Source organism: Mus musculus, chromosome 19, assembly GCF_000001635.26.
Source record: "Mus musculus strain C57BL/6J chromosome 19, GRCm38.p6 C57BL/6J".
Lineage (NCBI taxonomy): Eukaryota > Metazoa > Chordata > Mammalia > Rodentia > Muridae > Mus > Mus musculus.
In genome coordinates this window covers 40,780,259-40,799,883 of record NC_000085.6, presented here as the reverse complement: position 1 = coordinate 40,799,883, position 19,625 = coordinate 40,780,259, and the positions used below count along the sequence as shown (strand labels likewise).

At 42.4% G+C, this 19,625-nt stretch overlaps 1 protein-coding gene across 2 annotated transcripts in view; it reads right to left on the bottom strand.

The window, feature by feature from the left end:
- Cc2d2b (coiled-coil and C2 domain containing 2B) overlaps positions 1–19,625 on the bottom strand; it is an 81,026-nt gene that overhangs the window by 29,895 nt on the left and 31,506 nt on the right. For both annotated transcript variants that reach the window (XM_011247419.2, NM_001376940.1), the window contains 10 exons: positions 14,761–14,938; positions 13,810–13,960; positions 11,436–11,583; positions 9,437–9,575; positions 8,495–8,698; positions 7,008–7,100; positions 5,238–5,329; positions 4,067–4,237; positions 2,434–2,530; positions 1,580–1,689 (listed from right to left, as the gene is read on the bottom strand). In XM_011247419.2, coding sequence (XP_011245721.2) covers positions 1,580–1,689; positions 2,434–2,530; positions 4,067–4,237; positions 5,238–5,329; positions 7,008–7,100; positions 8,495–8,698; positions 9,437–9,575; positions 11,436–11,583; positions 13,810–13,960; positions 14,761–14,938 — 1,383 coding nt within the window. The remainder of the gene's footprint in view (positions 1–1,579; positions 1,690–2,433; positions 2,531–4,066; positions 4,238–5,237; positions 5,330–7,007; positions 7,101–8,494; positions 8,699–9,436; positions 9,576–11,435; positions 11,584–13,809; positions 13,961–14,760; positions 14,939–19,625) is intronic.

The following is a 19,625-nucleotide window of genomic DNA, read 5'->3' as shown; positions in this document are numbered from 1 at the left end:
TTGACGCAGGCAAAGAAGTTTCTGAAGTTAAAATCTGATTTACTAACTGTCATCTTTGATGCGTAGGAATATTATAGGAAATGTGGTTTTACTCATGCTTGACAAAATGAAAGTGTTCTAAAACATTGATATAAGTGGCTACAAATTTTAAATGAAGGAACGCAAAGGAAATTCACTGATGATTAAACACATACATGTTCCATAATCTCGCTAGACATGAGACTACTGGGCCCCGCCCTAAACCCACAAACTTAGAAACTAAGAAGGTAGGTCCAGCCATCTATGTTTAAGAAGCTCTCTAGGTAACTACAATGCATAAATGTTTAAGAGCCACTGACTTAAAACAAACAATGTGCTTCAGAGGGCAAGTGCAAGAAAATACAGAACAATGCTGTTTGCAAAGGCAAAAAAAAAAAAAAAAAAAAAAGCAAGACAAGAAAAGGTTAAATAATCATGGTGGTTTTACTCAATAGTAGAGTATATAGAAGTTCAAATGAAGGGATGGAAATGCCTTAGTCTAGTTAATGCTGCAATTACAGAACACCTGAGACAAGGTAACATGTAGAGAACAGATGTCTCTCACAGTTCTGGAAGCTGGGAGTAAAGAACCTATGTAGTGATTGGTGAGGGCCTTCTTGCTATTTCTTCACATAGCTCAAAAAGAAAACCCTCGAGCCGGGTGTGGTGGCGCACGCCTTTAATCCCAGCACTCGGGAGGCAGAGGCAGGCAGATTTCTGAGTTTGAGGCCAGACTGGTCTACAAAGTGAGTTCCAGGACAACCGGGTTATACAGAGAAACCCTGTCTCAGAAAAACCAAAAAAGAAGAAGAAGAAGAAGAAGAAGAAGAAGAAGAAGAAGAAGAAGAAGAAGAAGAAGAAGAAGAAGAAGAAGAAGAAGAAGAAGAAGAAGAAGAAGAAGAAGACTCTCTCCTGAAAACCCACCCCCATTTCTATAACTCTATCAAGCCACTGATCAGGGCTGGTGAATACTAGGACAATGAAAAACCCCGTGTTCTACAGTGATATCCTTGGAACAGAAACATTTTCTATCCTAGAGGGAGGCTGTTTAATACTCATGAAGTAAACAACTCACAAGTCTCAGGAAGTCTCTGAAACATACTCGATTCACAAGTCCCACCTCTGAGGTTATATAAGCAGTAAGCTTTGCTGAGGATAGCATACTCTGACCCACCAAGCTGCCTACATGTTCTGCAGAGCACTCTAGGACTGCAGTTTTCCTGGTTTGGCATCCAGACTGGGTGGGTTTTCTGGTGACGGTGCTGCCTTTGAGTCACCCATGCTTCTGTAAGGAACCTTCTCTCCCACACTCATGCTAGTAGCCCCAGTACACTCATTGGATTTCTACGTTGAATTTTGGTAGAATTATTTTTTGGGTCTGTCTTCAGACATTTGTTTTTGCCTCCCTACAAAAAAACCTCACGCACCGCTCTCTCCCAAGAAAAAGGTGGATGGTACCTATCTCCACATGTACACACGTACACACACAAGCATACATGAACATGCTCCCTCACCACAGTTACTCTGACTAGAAACTGCAGGAAAACAGACTCCAACTTACATAAAATCCACCTTGATTTCTTCATTCCAGCATGGATGAGATCCATTTGCAATGTTGGTTTGATATACAGTGTGTTGAAAGGAAACTTCTATGAAAGGGTGCACAGTATCCTGAAATACAGAGTAAACACTGGCTATTTTTTAAAAAAATAAAGTCTTACATAATAGAGAAAAGCAAAAAGTTGGAGATTACCTGGCAACTGGCTTCCTTAGTTTTTATAGCTCTTCCTTTCAACAGCCATTACTTAGTCATTGACTTAATTAATATCTATTAAATGTCCTATTCTATGTCAGGCACTCTTCAAAGAATCAGGGACAGACAGAACTTTTCTTTAAAGATTTTAAAGTTTGTTAGGAAAAAAACCCCAACCAAACAGACAAGCAGGTAAGAAACAGGAACAATGTGACAAGAGAAGAGGCTTGTGGCTGTGGGCTTCAGGAAAGGGCATGGGTGTTGCGTCTGGGACCCGAAGAGCATCATAGGAAATCCTGATTGAGCTAGGACTTTGAAATAGCTGTGATTATCTGGCCAAGAGCAGGGAGATGGATGTAGGCCATTTCCAGCAAAGGGAATAAGTACTGGAAGCCAAGACAACATGGCTGTGGAGTGGACAGACAGGAGGACAGCTGGCAGACAAGAGTGAGACTATCAAAGATTCTGTGTGTGAGCGGGGAGCTTATACCTTGTTTTATAGGGCCTGAGGGCAATGAATGAGATAATATGAATTACATTAATAAGAAATACCTTTTCTTTCTTAGAGGAAAATAACTGTAATCTGAAGGACACAGACATGAAGAGACCAGTTGGAAGCCAGATGCGACCAAGAGCAATCAGCCTTATAAGATGCTAAGTACCTCATTTATGACTTCATTCGAGGGTACAAGTTTGGCTGCATTTTGATTTCTGAGGTGAGACATGGATGACCTCAGGTGAGTAGGCATACTCAAAGTTCTTCAGGAAAAAAAAACATGGAGACATAGTTTTAATATAAGTGTTGGTAGGCATAAGGGTTACCCTGGGTCTTACAGAAGTTTGGTTTGGTTTTTGGTTTTGGAGTTTTTTGTTTTGGTTTGGTTTTTGTCTTTTGTTTTTGTTTGGCTTTTGTTATATCGTATTGGTAATCATCACTGCTGTGGAGGAGTCGCTTCTAATTGAAGTATAAGCTGACTGTAGTCTGTGGTAACAAGTCCACTGGTTTTTCAGCATCAAGGGAAAGGTACAGCTAAGTGATAGTTTTAGGAAGATAGCCTTTCTCAGCTTTTTGTTCATTTGTTTGTTTTTTGTTTTTGGTTTTTTTTTTTTTTTTTTTGGTGTTACAATCTTTTCTTCTGAAGAATGACAGTTATAGAAAACAACAGTGGTGGTTTTATGTTCTTTCTTCACAAACAACCATTATGATGTGCATTGGTTGTAAAAATAATTAGTTGTGTTGAGGAATACGGTTATAGTTTGTAAAACAGCATCAAAACCGTTAAGAAGTTTTAGATATATATTAACAGCCTAAGCAAGCAAAATGTTTGTTTTTCACAGATAGAATCCATGAGCTATACCAAGCTAAAGGCAAGTGAGCAGAGAACATATGTGGCAAACAGGGGAGAAGGAGATATCTGACACTCCTGGGACATTTGGGTAGTAATAATCATATTTATGAATCATTCTTGATACTAAATATCCAGGATACATTTAATGAAATAATTTAATATTCAAACTGTTTTTATTTGACTAGCCATTGGTAGGTAATGTCTAGTTTGGTCGCAAGGAAAACAAATAAAGCATACTCAGTATACACAGGAAAGAGAGGTGAATTCTGCTCTGGTAGAGCTGCCTATAAATCCTAGGCAGGGCAGGCTATTGTAGTGACTCTGACCACGTGAGCCTTTCCATTTGAAGATCAGAAACGGAATGTGTGTTCCACCTACTTTTCCTGTCTCTCTGCTTCCGACATTGAGGGCTCACTGCTGTGACAGCGGAATGGAGTGGCAGGCAGCAGAAACTTCAAAAACTCCCAACAGGGAATAGGAACAAGAAGAAATTACTTGGTGATATAGAAGATGCTTGTGTGAAAAAAAGCATACTCTAAGGTTACTTTGTGAATCTCATATCCCTGTGATGTTTTTGGTTTGGTTTGGGCAGTTTGTTCTGGGCCAGGGCTTTGAGCATGTTATGTAGACACCCTACCTCTGAGCTACTATGGAGACTCTTAATATGTGACAATAAAAATAGGTCTCACTATCCAAATGAAGGTTTTAAGGTTTGTTCATTTTATGCATATGATTTGTGTGTGTGTGTGTGTGTGTGTGTGTGTGTGTGTGTGTGTGTGTGTGGTGTGTGTGTGTGTGTGTTAGACTTCAAACCCCCAGCATTGCAGGCACTAGGCAAGTCCTCTACCAGTGAGTGACATCTCAGGCATTAAGCATAAGTGATAGGACATTTATCACATTTAGGAAACGTGTTCTGCAACTGCAGACGCTGGAGCCCACCACCTACCTATAAGACACTGTTTTTCTGGTAGGAATGTTATAGGCCCTCAGGATCCTGACAAGAATCTTCATATCTCCATCAGAGATGCTCTGGGCTGTGACTTTTCTTCTTTCTTTCCTCTGAGGTTTTAACTTCCGTCGTGGTTCAATGAATTTACAAATGGCATCTGTCAGCTGGCTAAGGGGTAAAAAAATGTGATCAGCTCCATACATACAAAGCAACATCACTTTAAGGTGTTTAAGATAATTGCTAATGAGGCCATTATTCTGATCCATATTATGTCCATTGCAGAAGGGGACAGAGCGCTTTTCAACCCAAAGTAGAAATGATTTCCTGAGCTTACAAAGGAAGTGACTCTGTGTCCCCTCATGCCAGGAGGGCATATGATTGCACCAGCTCTTTGGCTACATGGTCCAAAAAGAAGTAAATTGTAGCAAGATAAAGCTATCTTTATCTTTCACCATGATTATTACTGTTTAAAGCAATCACTCTATTAAAGATGACTAATATCCTAATAGTTTTCATTGCTCTGAATCAGTTGCCCATGCTGACAACCTAAATCTTTAGAATTACAGTGTGATGGTCACAGCAGTTTCTGCTTGAGGTCTGGAAATACAGGGCAGTGGATCTTAGTGCCCTGCAGCAGTTAGTCAGCATCACTTACTGGTGATGCTGAGAATCTGCATGTGGCCCCTGGACGGGCTCAGACCCTCTCCTGCCCCTCCCCTTGGGCTTCACTATGGGTGCTGAAGGATGGAGACAATTCAGCAAAGACCCTACCACCTGCCCTGTGCTGCTCAGTGCCCTGCGCCACCGAGGGGCAGAGGATGCGGTTATTCATTGCTACCAGCGACGGCTCGTCCAGGAGCAGCCGCATGAGAAAAACCTCAGAACAGCAAAAGAAATGGCAAGGGATGTTCTTTTCTTTTTCTGTCTTGTCCCAGAAACTGTCCAAAAGGAGAGAAAGAGCCCAACCTTCTCTCAGTGCAACTACAACAGCATCAGATAGGTGATCTAAAGTGACCAGATGCATTTTGTCACTAAACCTCACTCGGCATTCTGAGACACTCTGCAGTTTTGACATGTGACATAAATATCTGTAAAATACAGAGAACCCAGAGGATTCTGAAGAAAACAGCTCAGGGCCTTAATTTCACACTTAATAATTGTGAAGTACCTTGTAGATACAATTTCTTCATAGTCAGCTACAATATCTGACAAGTTAAATTTGTTGACTTTGACGATTCTTTTCATGATCAACCTTCTCACCTAAAGAGAAATCCGAAAGGTAAAAGAAATGGAGTGTTCCTGCTTTAAGACTACATATGTATGATACTTCTGGTCCAGTGGATATTTTACTCCTTGATATTTTAAGCAGTAAATAGGAAGGGAGTTAGGTAAGTGGAAGTGTGGCTATTTCTACTGTTGATAAAGTCATTCTCAATGCACAGTTATACCAAGGCAAATTCCCTACATCCTTTCCTTTCTCATTCATTTGATCTTATCCTTGCTTGGTTTTCCCATCGGACTCTCAGTCCTCACAGCCGGGATGGGCCTTCACTCAGAAAAAGAGATGGTCCTGAGGTCTCATTTCTACAACACCCACTAGTGACCAACACGAATCCTGACCTACAGACTAGAAGAAATCTGCACTTGTGTGCTTCCCTCAAGCCTGTCCTGGGCTAACTTTAAGTCCCTATTCCACCAGCATGGCAAGAGAGTCAGTCAGCCAGAGCTTAAAGCCTCTCTGTGGCTGCTATAAACCTTGCTTCTTCTTCTTCTTCTTCTTTTTAAAATTTGAGCCAGGGTCTCAGTATGTAGAACAGGTTGGAATGATCTTAAGTGGCCCAGGCTGGCCTTGAACTTGCAATCCTCACTCAGCCTCCCAAGTGCGGGAATCACAGTTATAAGCCACTATACACGGCTCAAATCTCTATTTTTTGAAAGACTGCTGTAGTCTTGGGAAAGTCTTCCTGCTGTTCCTCCTCCTCTAGTCTTCATGATAGGCTTAGGCTTTCAGACATGACCAGACACCAGACAGTGGGGCTGGCAACTTTACACTTTCTGTTCTGCCACACGTCACTCTGGAGCCAATGCAACCTAAAGCTTGGTTACCTGCTTGAACTGGTTAGGAAATGGAGGTGGTGGCAGAAGAACAGGCAAAATATCCTGCCACACAGGCAACAAACTGTTCCCTTGAAAGGCCACCAGGCCTCCCTTTCCTCAGGAATTTTGCTCTTTTGTCCCCTTTGGCATCGATAGGACTGGGCTTCTTGCTGTTCCTCCCTTGCTGTTCCCTCAAATGAACCAGATGGGTTTCTCTTGGGTTTTCAAACATGTGTTAGCCTGGAATGTTCTCTTCTAGAAAACTCTATGACTGTCTCCCTTCCCCAGTTCAAGTCTAAATGAATGAGTAGTGAGTTCTCATCCAACTGTTGGCTTCTCGTGAGCTTCCTTTCTTAGCTACCTCATTTACAGTTGCACTACCTAAACACACACACACACACACACACACACACACACGCACATGCACACGCACACACACATGCACACGCACACGCACACACACACGAGAGAGAGAGAGAGAGAGAGAGAGAGAGAGAGAGAGAGAGAGAGAGAAAGAGAGAGAGAGAGCGCATATCCTAAGCCTTGTTTTAAAGGGCAGTGTTAGCTAAGATGAGGTACAAGGGTGACACTGTAACATTCTTGCTTAAGCAGGAGTTGGGGCTGTGCTCTCACGGAGCACTCACCAGTGATGAGGTAAATTAAAGAGACTTGTCTGTCCAACTCTAGGAAAAGTGTTTGCCATCTATGGTGTGTGTGTGTGTGTGTGTGTGTGTGTGTGTGTGTGTGTGTGTGTGTGTGTGGTGTATCTACCATATACAGAACCAGCAGGTGGGTTCTCACAAAAGTAAATCAACTACATTAACAATGCCACATTCATTACCTTTTTCAGAAAATTGACAGAATTAATCCTTTGGGCAGTAATAGAGTTCACATCTGAAATGGGTATATCCTTCTGTGCCTGACTTTCATACTCCTAAATAGAGAACTGGGTTAGTTTGTGATGCAGGGATCAATCCGATGTGCTCTGACAAAAATATTGTTAGTTGTTTCCATTCAAGCACAAAGATGGTAGCAAACACACCTCAGGAGGGACCACCCTTTTCTGATTCCCTCACTGAGAAGGGGCCCAAACCGGTTTCTGACTATATTCTATTTTCTTCTGGTATGAAGCCCACTGATCTTTTATTTGTATCGTATTTGTAAACTTAGTCCATGCACCCGCACGTGGATGACAGTTTGCAGGAGTAGGTTCTCTCCTGATACCATGTGGGTCTCAGGGATAAAACTCAGACTGCCAGGCTTGGCAACAGGGGCCTTATCCTCTGAACCGTTTGACAGACTCACTGCTCTTCTCAATTGTAGTGATGAGCGAGAAAGGTTGTCATTTGAAAGTGAGGAGATGAGGAAAACTCATTTACTTTGCATTTCTTCTTTCTTCCCCGAGTCACCCCTACGGAGCTTCCATGACACTCCTGACTGTGCTGTGAGCATGCTCCTACCCATGGCTGGAGGTTTAAATATGATGACATGAGTCCTGGGTAGTTTTTGTGTAGCTTCTAAAGGGCTGAGTGGACATCCGAATCTGGTACTTTTAATCTAAGATGGCTGTCATCAACTAACAGCAGTAATTCCACTGCACAGGGGTGTTCCTTAGAGATGCAAACCAGTTGTTCTTGAACTATCTCTTACAAAGTTTTAGTGGTGGATTATGACAGTTGGCCACTTTCACAGTTATCAGCTCTTATAACCCCCTCCCATGAGACTGGTGGTGTGTGGCCGAAGTGCTTAAAAGCAGGTCTTTTTGTTGTACGAAGGGAAGCTCCTATTTGGAATATTTCCTAATCCATGATACAAACACTCCCCTGGCTGTAGATTGATGGCAGCCACCAGGAACTCTCTGCAAGTGTGGCTGGGGAGGGACTTGTATGACAGGCTGCAGCACATAACCCAGTAAGACCAGCACTTCTCTTGTCTCTTTTTTGGGGGGGATTCTAAAGATCTGAAGTTGAGATATGTTTTACAATTAATATCTACATTCACTGTGGTAGTGTGTCTTCCCTGACTCCTCTCCAGAACTGCTGTAAAATTGGTGATATATTTTATGATAACATCAGTAGCATCAATTTAGAATAAACCTAAAGGATTTGGGCTGTTGAGTAGATTGGATAAAACTACATTGTAAAGTCAAGCTAAGGGCATGACGGGTTTTAGGTGAGCCATACATTTTTAGTGTCTATGGAGAAAGGGGAAAAAAAATCTGTGTTGATTATTAATTACCAAAATTAATACAGAAATGAAGACAGGTTTGAAGCAGCATGATATTAACCCTGTCACACAGTGAGCTATGTTTGAATAGGAGCCAGGTACCTGGAAGACTATGTCTGGAATCTCATTGTCATAGAGGGGCATCGGCTGCAGGAGGAAGAGATCTAGCTGGCCTGCATTTCTCAGCTGCAACAGCTGGAAGCGTTTGCTCCTTTCCATTTCTTCCTCGGACACAAAGTTAAATTCGTCTTGCAACTGCTCAAGACGGAAATATTTGGGGATTTCCTGGCCTTTGTGTCTCAAACACTGCAAAACACAAACATGTCAAGTCTTTACTTAGGAAATTATTCTTCATTCAAGAATTATTTCAGAATACTGTTTTCACCCCATCGACAGTGAGTAGGGAGGGAGAAATTAAACCCGAGGAGGCATGTGACCTGCAGAAATACACACGCTGCCTGATGTGGCTTTCTACCCTGTCTGATCACGGCTTACAGAGAAAGAGACAATGTCAATGTTGTATAGAAACAAAAGGCAGAAAGGGACATCATCAGCATATGAGTACCGGACCTAGAAGATGGGTGTGACAGCTACTATCAGTGTCCTAGATTGAGATGTGACAATGATGAAGGGAGTTCAAAGAAAAGCATGCTGGGAACACAGAGCAGTTCGGTTGGCTTTAGGGATGGGCACAAATGACCAGATAATGGTGGCTGGGTTCAAGAAAAACATTTGTAAGTCCTCTTGATAAATCACCCTGGCATTTTTGGTACCTGATAATATGGCTAGCATGTGACAGATTTTTAACAGATGTTAGCTTAAAGGTTAGCCTGCCGACAGGTTCTAAAGTAGTCATTTCAATTGCTGCATTTCTAATGCCTTTTCAATACTCTTAAGCCCATTGAAAACCATATGTGCCCTCAATTTTACTTGTGTACACACCCTAAGTGTCTAGAAAAATACACAGCAAAAAATGGAGGAATGTATGAGATCCATATGAGGAAATAAAATACATTTATAGTGTTGATCGTTTCTAAAATGTACCATAATATGTTCTGTTATATCCGAGTAGTCTGGGTTATGTGGATCAATCCTGGCATCATCTGCCCACTCACAAAGCTTTTGTGAGTTCACGATCCATGGCAGTCCAGGAACACCTCTTGCGTCAACATTCCTCAGCACACTAATGTGGAGAAAATATTTTGTGACTCTTCACACAGTATGCAGGTTCCATATTACACAGGTTAAAGCCCACCCATGGTCGAAACCCAGAGGTAAATCTAGCCACCTCCTGTATTTAACAATAAAAGATAAATATAAAAGATATCGATCTTTAGGATACACAGACCGGTGCATCTAATGTTCCAATTTCACTATAGCTTTCTAATAAAGTGTCTGCTCTCCTTTAACAGACAATATAGCTTGTTAAGGATAAATATTCATCTGTGCCATCTCCGATTTGCAGAGTAGTCAAAATGCAGTAGATGCTTAAATGAATAGCACTTTTTGGGTATATCTTATAAACTCTAAACATAATAATGGGCTAAATATTTTATGTGATTCATGATACTAAAATTTAATCTAAATATCTGCTTGTGCAAAACCAAGAAAACATACAATGTAAAAAGTGAACCCAAGGGGCTGGCAGGATGGTTCAGTGGGTCAAGGTGTCTGCTGCCAAGCCTGGTGACCTGAGTTCTGTCCCTGGAACCCAAAGAGTAGGAGGAGAGAACTGACATCCATGGGCGCTATCGCACGTGAAAATAAAAATAAATACACAAAACAAATAAATGTGAAAAAATATTTTTGAAAGCATTGACTTCAGATGGTACTGTAATGATTGGAAGGTAACAGAAAGCAATGTGGTTAAGTAGGCAGGACAGGGGCCAGGGGAGTATCTTTGTTCATGAACAACTATCTTCAAACATGGGGGCTATAAAAATACGCTAGATTCATGATATATCCTAGTTCCGCAGCTATGTCAGCTATAGACTAAGAGAATAAAGAAGGCAATCCTGGAGTATGTGCTTGGAGTTGTCAATGTACTTGACATCTTCATAGATGAATTATCGTGTCATATGTAATTAGAAAAAATTGGAATGGGTTTCCAAGCTTTTTTTTCTCTCAAGCATCAGAGAACAGTTCCCATCCATCAACAGAATTACAGTTTGGACAGATTCTGTAACAGTTTGGCCTAAGTGTGATGTCCACTCTATAAATTCCCCCTTCATCAGTGCCTGTTCTTCTCCAGTTATTGTTATCAAGGTGTGGTGGACCCACCCTACAATATGGCGGCTGTGTGAATGAATTCACAGCCACTACAGGTAGAGTTGGGCCTTTTCTTTTATTTCCTATTTCTGTTCTTGAAGCTGATTTATTTTTCTATATTTATTACAAAAGACCTCTAAAACCTGATATCCTTGGCATCTTGTAACAAATATTCCTTCCTCTTGGGCCAATGTTAGCCCACATGCCCCAGAACACAGGGTTTAAGGCAAAACTTGAATGATCACAAGTAAACTGGACAGAGAAACTTATGCAACTTACCTCCTAAAAAAGGAGGCTGCCATTGGGTTTTACCACAGTCCCATGACATCTGCTTCATAAAATACCACAAACCTCAGAACCAAGTCAGCCACACGGTCTCTTGGCTCAAGGCCAGTTGGAGACCTGATGATTGCATTGTGCAGATGGAGTACTCAAAGATCATTCTAGAATGTTAGGAGTTTTCTTCCACCAACCTGGTAATTCATTACGTGATTCTGTGCTCATTCAGAACGAATGAGAAAAATTTAAAATCCCCAGAAATGAACTCCTTGGGAGTCTGAGCCTCTGCCTTGCAAGTGAAGGACTATGGGAAGACCTCTCTAGTTGGCCACATGACAGTAAAACCTAGGCAGTGCAGAAACACATCATCCCACACATAAAACAGTGTCACAGAGGGAGGAGCCACGTAAAACCTCAACGTCGTGCTGCTCCTGGCATGCCTCTTTACACGCTTGTTTCATAGGGTGTCCTGCTTCGAACAGGAAAAGTTTATTACCTACAGTATGCAGAGCTCAGCGACTGCGACACGGGTGTCAGGGGGATTCCATTTTCATCTAAGGCCCATGAGAGGGAGTAGCTAAGTTTCCCTGAGGTTAAAAGGCAGAGTTCTTCATCCTCACTTTCCTTGAGATTAAAAGGCACATCTGTTTTAAAAAGACATTTAGAACCCATCACTGGTTTAGATATGCAGGGGCCGAGGGGCAGGGAAGATAACTCTGTGTGTAAACTGCCCCCCCCCCCCCCCCCCGCCGTGCAAGCATGAAGATGAAGCTCGGATCAGAGCTATCTGCAGTCCCAGAGCCGAGGAGCCAGCCTGGTGGATCCTGAAGCTGAAAACTCTCCAGTTCCCCTTGACAAACTGGTGAGCATCAGGTTCAGGGAGAGACTCGGTTTTAAAAGGGGTAGGGTGCAGAGCAATGGTAGAAAGTCACTCAGTGGCAGCCTCTGGCCTCTGTCATGGCACCCCTCAGCTCCCCTCTAAAAATCCAAAAGGAGGGCTGCCTCATCCTGCAAATGAGAGAAAAATACTGAGCCCAAAACAGAGATGAGCACCTCTCCACTTCTTATGCCTGGGATTTAGGAACCATTCTCCCTGAGACTAGCTTCCAGTAAGGAAGGATCATTGGCAGGGATGGTCACGAACACACACACACACACACACACACACACACACACACACACACACACACACACACACGTACACAACATACACTCTCAAAGAGTTTACCACCACTATGGGAAACTGTTCCTATGTTCCCATATGTTTTGTGTCCTTAGTTTTAGCTTCTAGATGTCTATGAGAGAAAGAATTTTCAGGTCCATCTGGACCAGAGCAGACTATATTCTCCAGCCTGTCCTTCCTGGATCTTTTGTTTACACAATTTCTTCAGCCTCCTCCTTGCTCACTTGTTCACATCTCCCTTTGCAACTAATAGACACAGACAGATGCAAAACTCTTAAGAAGATGCAAGAAAGAAATCTTGGGAGAAAGGAAAGGCCTTGTTCTCAGAGATGTGATAACTAATCTACTTGCATAAGACGAATAAAGTCAATCGAACAAAGGGATAGAAAACCTCCTCTTTCCTTCTTCCCTATTCTGAGTCCCTCGTTTTCTTCTTTTCTCTTTACCTTCTATACTGTTTGAAGAATAGCAGACATATCCTGCAGCATCCTTACAGTCATTAAAAGAAAGAGGTCAGAATCAAATTTCTAGACTGGGAAGATAGCTCAGAAGAGGACCCGAGTTCAGATCTCCAGCACTCTAGTAAAAGGCTGGCTGGGCATGAGGGTACACCTCTGTAACCCCAGCCCTGGGGAGGTAGGGGGAGGCAGATCCTGGAGTATGCTGACCAGCCTGCTGGTTCAGTAAGAGATCATCTCAAAAATGAGGTAAAGGATGATTGACAAAAGACACTTAGCATCCATCTTTAGCCTATACATACAAGCATATTACATATACACCACACTTACATACATACACTTATACCCCACATGCACCATACAAATACACACATGCACACATCAGAGCTTATACTCTAGAATCCACAATGCTTCTCTTCCATAGGACTAGAAAAGGCATAGATGTTCATGGCAATGTTTAAGTTTCCCAAAGACCTGATTCAAGACAGTGTTAAGCAAGCTAGTTTTTGACACCTGGAGTAATTTTTTGGTAACCAAAATACTGTAAATAGGATTTTATTTTTCCTGAGACTTGCTATAGAGCCCAGGCTGGCCTGGAATTCACTATCCTCTTTGACCTTCTGAGAGCTGGGATTATAGGCAGATGCCACCATAACCAGTGTTGTATAAATTTCATTCAGACTGAAACATTCTAATTTGCTGGGGAACTTTAAACAGAATGGCAAACAACTCAAAATAGCTTCAGGAAGTCCCTGAAACCGACCAGATTCACTAGGTTCCTCTCTAGCAGAATAAGAATAAAAGCTAAGTATTTCTCTGAGAAAAAGAGAAAGTGCCTGGGAGAATCAGAAACCAGCCCAGCTGCCTGGAAGAGGTTTAGAGCAACAGAGACACCTAGCAAGAGCATCCTCCAACCTGCTGAGCTGTCTGCAGGCTGTGTTCCAGTTTCCCTGCTTTGTGAGCCGTCATCCATGCTGGGTGGGCTTTGGTGATGCATCTGCCTTTGTGTCATCTCTGCTCCTCTAAGGAACCTCAATAAAACAAATTTGAACTGTGGTGGTACCCATACTTTGTTCTGACCTGGGCTCCCTATCTAGAGTGAATAGATGTGTGCTGCATCTCCCCAGGAAGAGCTTTGTTCAGAACACCCAGCTAGGGTGCCCAGAATTTGGTATGAATCAAGATAAAAAAAAAAAAAGGCATGGGGAGGAAATTTTAAACAAACTCACTGCTTCCTACGCCTCCGTCCATAGGTATGACCAGTTTATCAGAACTAAATTCTGTATATTCCAGGACAGTCTTGCCTTTCAGCTCTGTCTTGTTAGGTAAAGGCAGATACAGTTTAACCAGTAAAGTTGACCTTTTACTTACTTCATAAACCTGAATATAAGACAAATGGTTGACAACTCACCAAAATGCAAAACAGGGACAATGGGAAAATAGAAGAACTCCCAGTAACTCACTTGAATCATTTTTGAAAACTACTATGATTAAAATAGCACTGTCCTACTACATTGCATTCACAGAGTTAAGTCGGGAACAGGAACCTGGTTGGCCCTACTGTGACTGCCCTTAAAAGCAGAGCAAGAACAGGAAGTCGATTTTATATTTTACATGGACCCACTTCCTCCAACAAGGCTCAACCCCTTAGGACCTTCCTAGATAATACCACCAATGGAAGACTAAGTGTTCAAACATGTGAGCCTGAGAGACCGGGGGTCTGTTGTGTGTTCACCTACCTGGTTCCTTAAGAGTAACAGCAAGAAGAGAAAAGGAGGATGAAGAAGAGACTCCCTTCAACAGATCGAAGCCACCAAGTGGGGGTTGGGGAATGAGCAGTGGTGGCTGACACAATAGCTCTCTGGCCTACTGCAGCGTCAACAGTTCACTTGGAATGAATGGGTACCGCTGCATTCCAGGCTGGCAGGAATCTTAACAGAACGATATTATGTGGAGCACCCACAAACAATCTTATGCTTCTGACATGAAAGATCGTGGATGAAGTGGGTTATACATTTGTTAGCTGTAAATACATCGCTAACCATAGAAGCCAGACATTCCTTAATATAAAACATATTCCTTAATATAAAAGAAATAGCCTACCCTATATAACAGGCGTCAACAAGAGAAAATGACACTTTTGGCATAGAACAAGACAAAGGCAAATGGCAACGGCATACCTCCAAGCAGATTGTTTCCGGCCAATATATCAGCTGAATGTTAAAAATTTGTTGAAACATGACTTTAAAGTCAAACTGTAGGGGAGATACTGAGGTGCGAGAAACCTGTTTATTGTTGTAAAATATTTTGATAAAATATTTAAGCTTCTGCATTTTGGCTCTCCTCTTTTGCTCATATCTAAATGAATCAAACAAATCATTAGATGACCCACAAAAGCAGAGACCATATAAAACGCTCTTCCCCCCTCCCAAATTATCTAAGAGTGGCTTAAAAAGATAAGAGAATGACCATTTCAGAAGATAAATTCTATCTTTAAGTCCAATAGCACCATAAATAATTTTATGTGATAAAAATATCCTCTTTACAGTTTTTTAATTGTAAAACTGAAAATTGAAAAACAATTTTCAATTGTTTTTGAAGAAAGACATACATTCAAAAATAGGAAGGAAATGAAATCAAGATTTGGCTGTTAATTCTGCCAAGTCATATCTTAAAGACACTATAGCATTTATCAGATGTCTTATAAGAGTAGGAAGGAGGGAGCTTTGACACACACACACACACACACCTTATTTTCTGTTAAAGAAATTGTAAATCTCATAGGCTGCAGGCAGTGTTTGCCCCTTTCCTGAAGGACCACAGAGAAGGCATTCCCCACCTGACTCCCCAGACCCCCTCTGGACACTACAATAGGTGAGACACTATGTCACTTTCCTCAGACCTTTATGGAAACACTTGCTAGTCATAAAATCACCCAGTGGGTGACAGGAAGTTCCCAGTATTCTTTATGCCTAATTTGTTCTCAGCAAGCCATCTGACCCAGTGAGGATTAAGGCTTGATTTTAGAGCTGTTACTGGGAGTTAAGCCTAGGCCTGAAACCCTTCTCTCACTTCTGCCCTAATCAGCTTATGGGCCAGAGTCTCTCTTCCCATTTCTTGCCCACCCATTTTCTTGTAACCCTCTCAGGACAAACATTTCTTCAACCTTCTCTTTGTCTCTTCCACCCTCCCAGATACTCCAGAGAAAGCTGCCCTGTGTGTTGTCTTCTGAAATTTAAAATATGATGCCTAAGCTTGCCACTGGGCAGCTAGGGGAAGAGGAAGGTCTCAGAAGCAAGCCCCTGGGAGGCCACCTCAGACTGGAGCCTAGCCCAGGGACCAGCCTGGATACACTTACTAATGACGTGGTTCCAAGATGGTGTTGATGTTCTGGTGAACCACTCATGAACTGTAAGCCCTGGTAGCCTAAAGCCACAGCCCAATAACATGATACAAAAAGTGGAACTTTAGGAATGGTCTCTGGGGTCACACTGTTGGTTCCTGTAGTCTCTGTGTTGATATCTGTCAGCAAGGCTTTGATACTCTGTGTGTGCTCCTGGTCTCAGTAGCCACTGAACTTCTGACACTGTCACTGGGCTCATACAGGCAGTGGCCAGCATCCTTGGGGATGTCCTGACCTCTGACATCCACCAGTGCCATCCTCCTGCCTGCCCCAGCTGAAGGACTTCACTGAAGATTTGTGTTGAGCCTCTAAGGTTCAGAGCATTTGTGCCAGAGAAGATACCACAGTGAAAGCCAGCGAAAGCCAGAGGCTGTATTTTAGCCCAAACAGCTCTTCCCTGCTTGGTGAGATGTCTGGTTTTAACTTTTAATATTAGCATGATATTATAAGGAATGTTTGTGTGAATAAACTGAGCTTATTTGAAAGTCAAATCATGTGTGGCCATCCTAATTGCCAAGGGCTTTACAGACCTTAGGCTGTGCTCTCCACATTATGAAAATTTACCACCTCAGAATTATATTATCTTCAGGAAACAGTGCCCCTTTTCTTCTGTTGTAAATGATCTTTAATTCTAATTTAATTTTTTCAAAACTTATTTTTTAATGATGGTTATAAAGGCTTTAACCTCCCTTGTAGCCCACCACCCACCAGAGGTAATGGAAAAGAAAGGATGATGGGGAGGGGAGAAGTGGACCTGTTTAGAAAGGTTCTTTGGTAAAGATCTTTCCCAATCTGTTGGTTGCAGTTTTGTCCTACTGACAGTGTCCTTTGCCTTACAGAACCTTTGCAATGTTATGAAGTCCCATTTGTTGATTCTTGATCTTAGAGCATAAGCCATTGGTGTCCTGTTCAGGAAAATTTCCCCTGTGCCCTGTGTTCGAGGTCCACTTTCTCCTCTATTAGTTTCAGTGTATTTGGTTTTATGTGGAGGTTCTTAATCCACTGGGACTTGAGCTTTGTACAAGGAGATAAGGATGGACTGATTTGCATTCTTCTACGTGCTGACCGCCAGTTGAGCCAGCACCATTTGTTGAATATGCAGTCTTTTTCCCACTGGAAGGTTTTAGTTCCTTTGTCAAAGATCAAGTGGCCATAGGTGTATGGGTTCATTTCTGGGTCCTTAAGTCTATTCCATTGATCTACCTGCCTGTCACTGTACCAATACCATGCAGCTTTTATCACTATTGCTCTGTAGTACAGCTTGAGGTCAGGGATGCTGACTCCCCCAGAAGTTCTTTTATTGTTGAGAATATTTTTCCCTATCCTGGGTGTTTTGTTTTTGTTTTTGTTATTCCAAATGAATTTGAGAATTGTTCTTTCTAACTCTATGAAGAATTGAGTTGGAATTTTGATGGGAATTGCACTGAATCTGTAGATTGCTTTCGGTAAGATGGGCATTTTTACTATATTAATCCTGCCAATCCATGAACATGGGAGATCTTTCCATCTTCTGAGATCTTTGATTTCTTTCTTCAGAGACTTGAAGTTCTTGTCATACAGATTGTTCACTTGCTTGGTTATAGGCACATCCAATAGAGGGCTAATATCCAATATATACAAAGAACTCAAGAAGTTAGACTCCAGAGAACCAAATAACCCTATTAAAAATGGGGTACAGAGCTAAAAATTTTTTTCAACTGAGGAATATTGAATGGCTGAGAAGCACCTAAAGAAATGTTGAACATCTTCAGTCATCAGGGAAATGCAAGTCAAAACAACCCTGAGATTCCACCTCACCACCAGTCGTAATGGCTAAGATCAAAAACTCAGGTGATAGCAGATGCTGGTGAGGATGTAGAGAAAGAGGATCACTCCTCCATTGTTGGTAGGATTGCAAGCTGGTACTACTACTATGGAAATCAGTTTGGTGGTTCCTCAGAAAATTGGATATAGTACTACCTAAGGGCCCAGCTATACCACTCCTGGGCATATACCCAAATGATGCTCCAACACATAACAAGGACACATGCTCCACTATGTTCATAGTTGCCTTATATTTGTAACAGCCAGAAGCTGGAAAGAACACAGATGTCCTTCAACAGAGAAATGGATACAGAAAATGTGGTACATGAACACAATGGAGTACTACTCAGCTATTAAAAAACAGAGACTTTATGAAATTCTTAGGCAAGTGGATGGAACTAGAAAATATCTTCATGAGTGAGGTAACCCAGTCACAAAAGAACACACATGGAATGCACTCACTGATAAGTGGATATTAGCCCCAAAGCTCAGAACACCCAAGATACAATTCATAGACCACATGAAGCTCAAGAAGAAGGAAGACCAAAGTATGAATGCTTCAGTCCTTCTTAAAAGGGGGAACAACATACTCATGGGAGGAAATATGGAGACAAGTCTGGATCAGAGACTGAAGGAAAGGCCATCCAGATACTGCCCCACCTGGGGATCCATCCCATATACAGACACCAAACCCAGACACTATTGTTGATGCCAAGAAGTGCTTGCTGACAGGAGCCTGATATAGCTGTCTCCTGAAAGGCTCTACCAGAGCCTGACAAATACAGAGGCAGATGCTCGCAGCTAACCATTGAACTGAGCACAGGGTCCCCAATGGAAGAACAACAATATGAACCAACCAGACCCCTCAGAGCTCCCAGAGACTAAACCACCAACCAAAGAGTACACATGGAGGGACCCATGGTTCCAGCTGCATATGTAGCAGAGGATGGCCTTATTGGACATCAATGGGAGGAGAGGCCCATGGTCCTGTGAAGACTCGATGCCCCAGTGTAGTGGAATGGGTGGGGAGGTAGGAGTGGGTGATTGTGGGAGCACCCTCATAGAAGCAGGGGTAGAGGGGATGGAATAGGGGGTTTTCAGAGGGGAAACAGAGAAAGGAGATAACATTTGAAATATAAATAAAATATTCAATAAAAAATGGTTCTTTGGAGAAACTTCTGTCTGTGTTGTCTAGAAATTGACAGTTCAGTTCACAGGTTAGCAGCAGCAGCTTGATCCACTCGCAAATAATACTTCATGGATATACCAGCAGTCCAGTTCAGTAGAGGGGGGTTGCAAACAGGAATCAACAGCGGTGGCGCTACCTATCAGAAACAGCCAGGCTTCAGCCTTGGCTGGAGTCAGCAGGAGGGAGCAGGCTCCACAGGAACGCCAGGAGAAGTTCTTGGCTGTGCCTCTCTCAGGGAAGTGAAGATCGGTGAAGATGTGAGACCCACAAGCTTTGCACAGATAGCTCTGTAAGCAAGCCAAGCTCAGCCTCTGTCACTGTCCGTTGAGTTGTATTTATTCCCTCCAGACACCACAAGTCCTCCGTGGGTCTTGCCTCAGCATGTGCGTCTGTCTCAGCTGACATCACTCTGCCAATCTGCCCGAGTCCAAAGAAATGGCAAGAAACTGCAGTACATCATCAGGTTTTTGGTGTGTTTCTCTCTATGGGGTCCCAATAAATGCAGATCAACTACGCAATGTAAGGCGGGCCAATCCATGTGTATTGCTAGCAAAGACTCCTTCATCACATGTCCTTTCACGTGCTTGCTTTAGCAGAACATCCTTTCACCTGTGTCTGCTTCAGTGAAACATTTATGAGTCTGCCCCAGT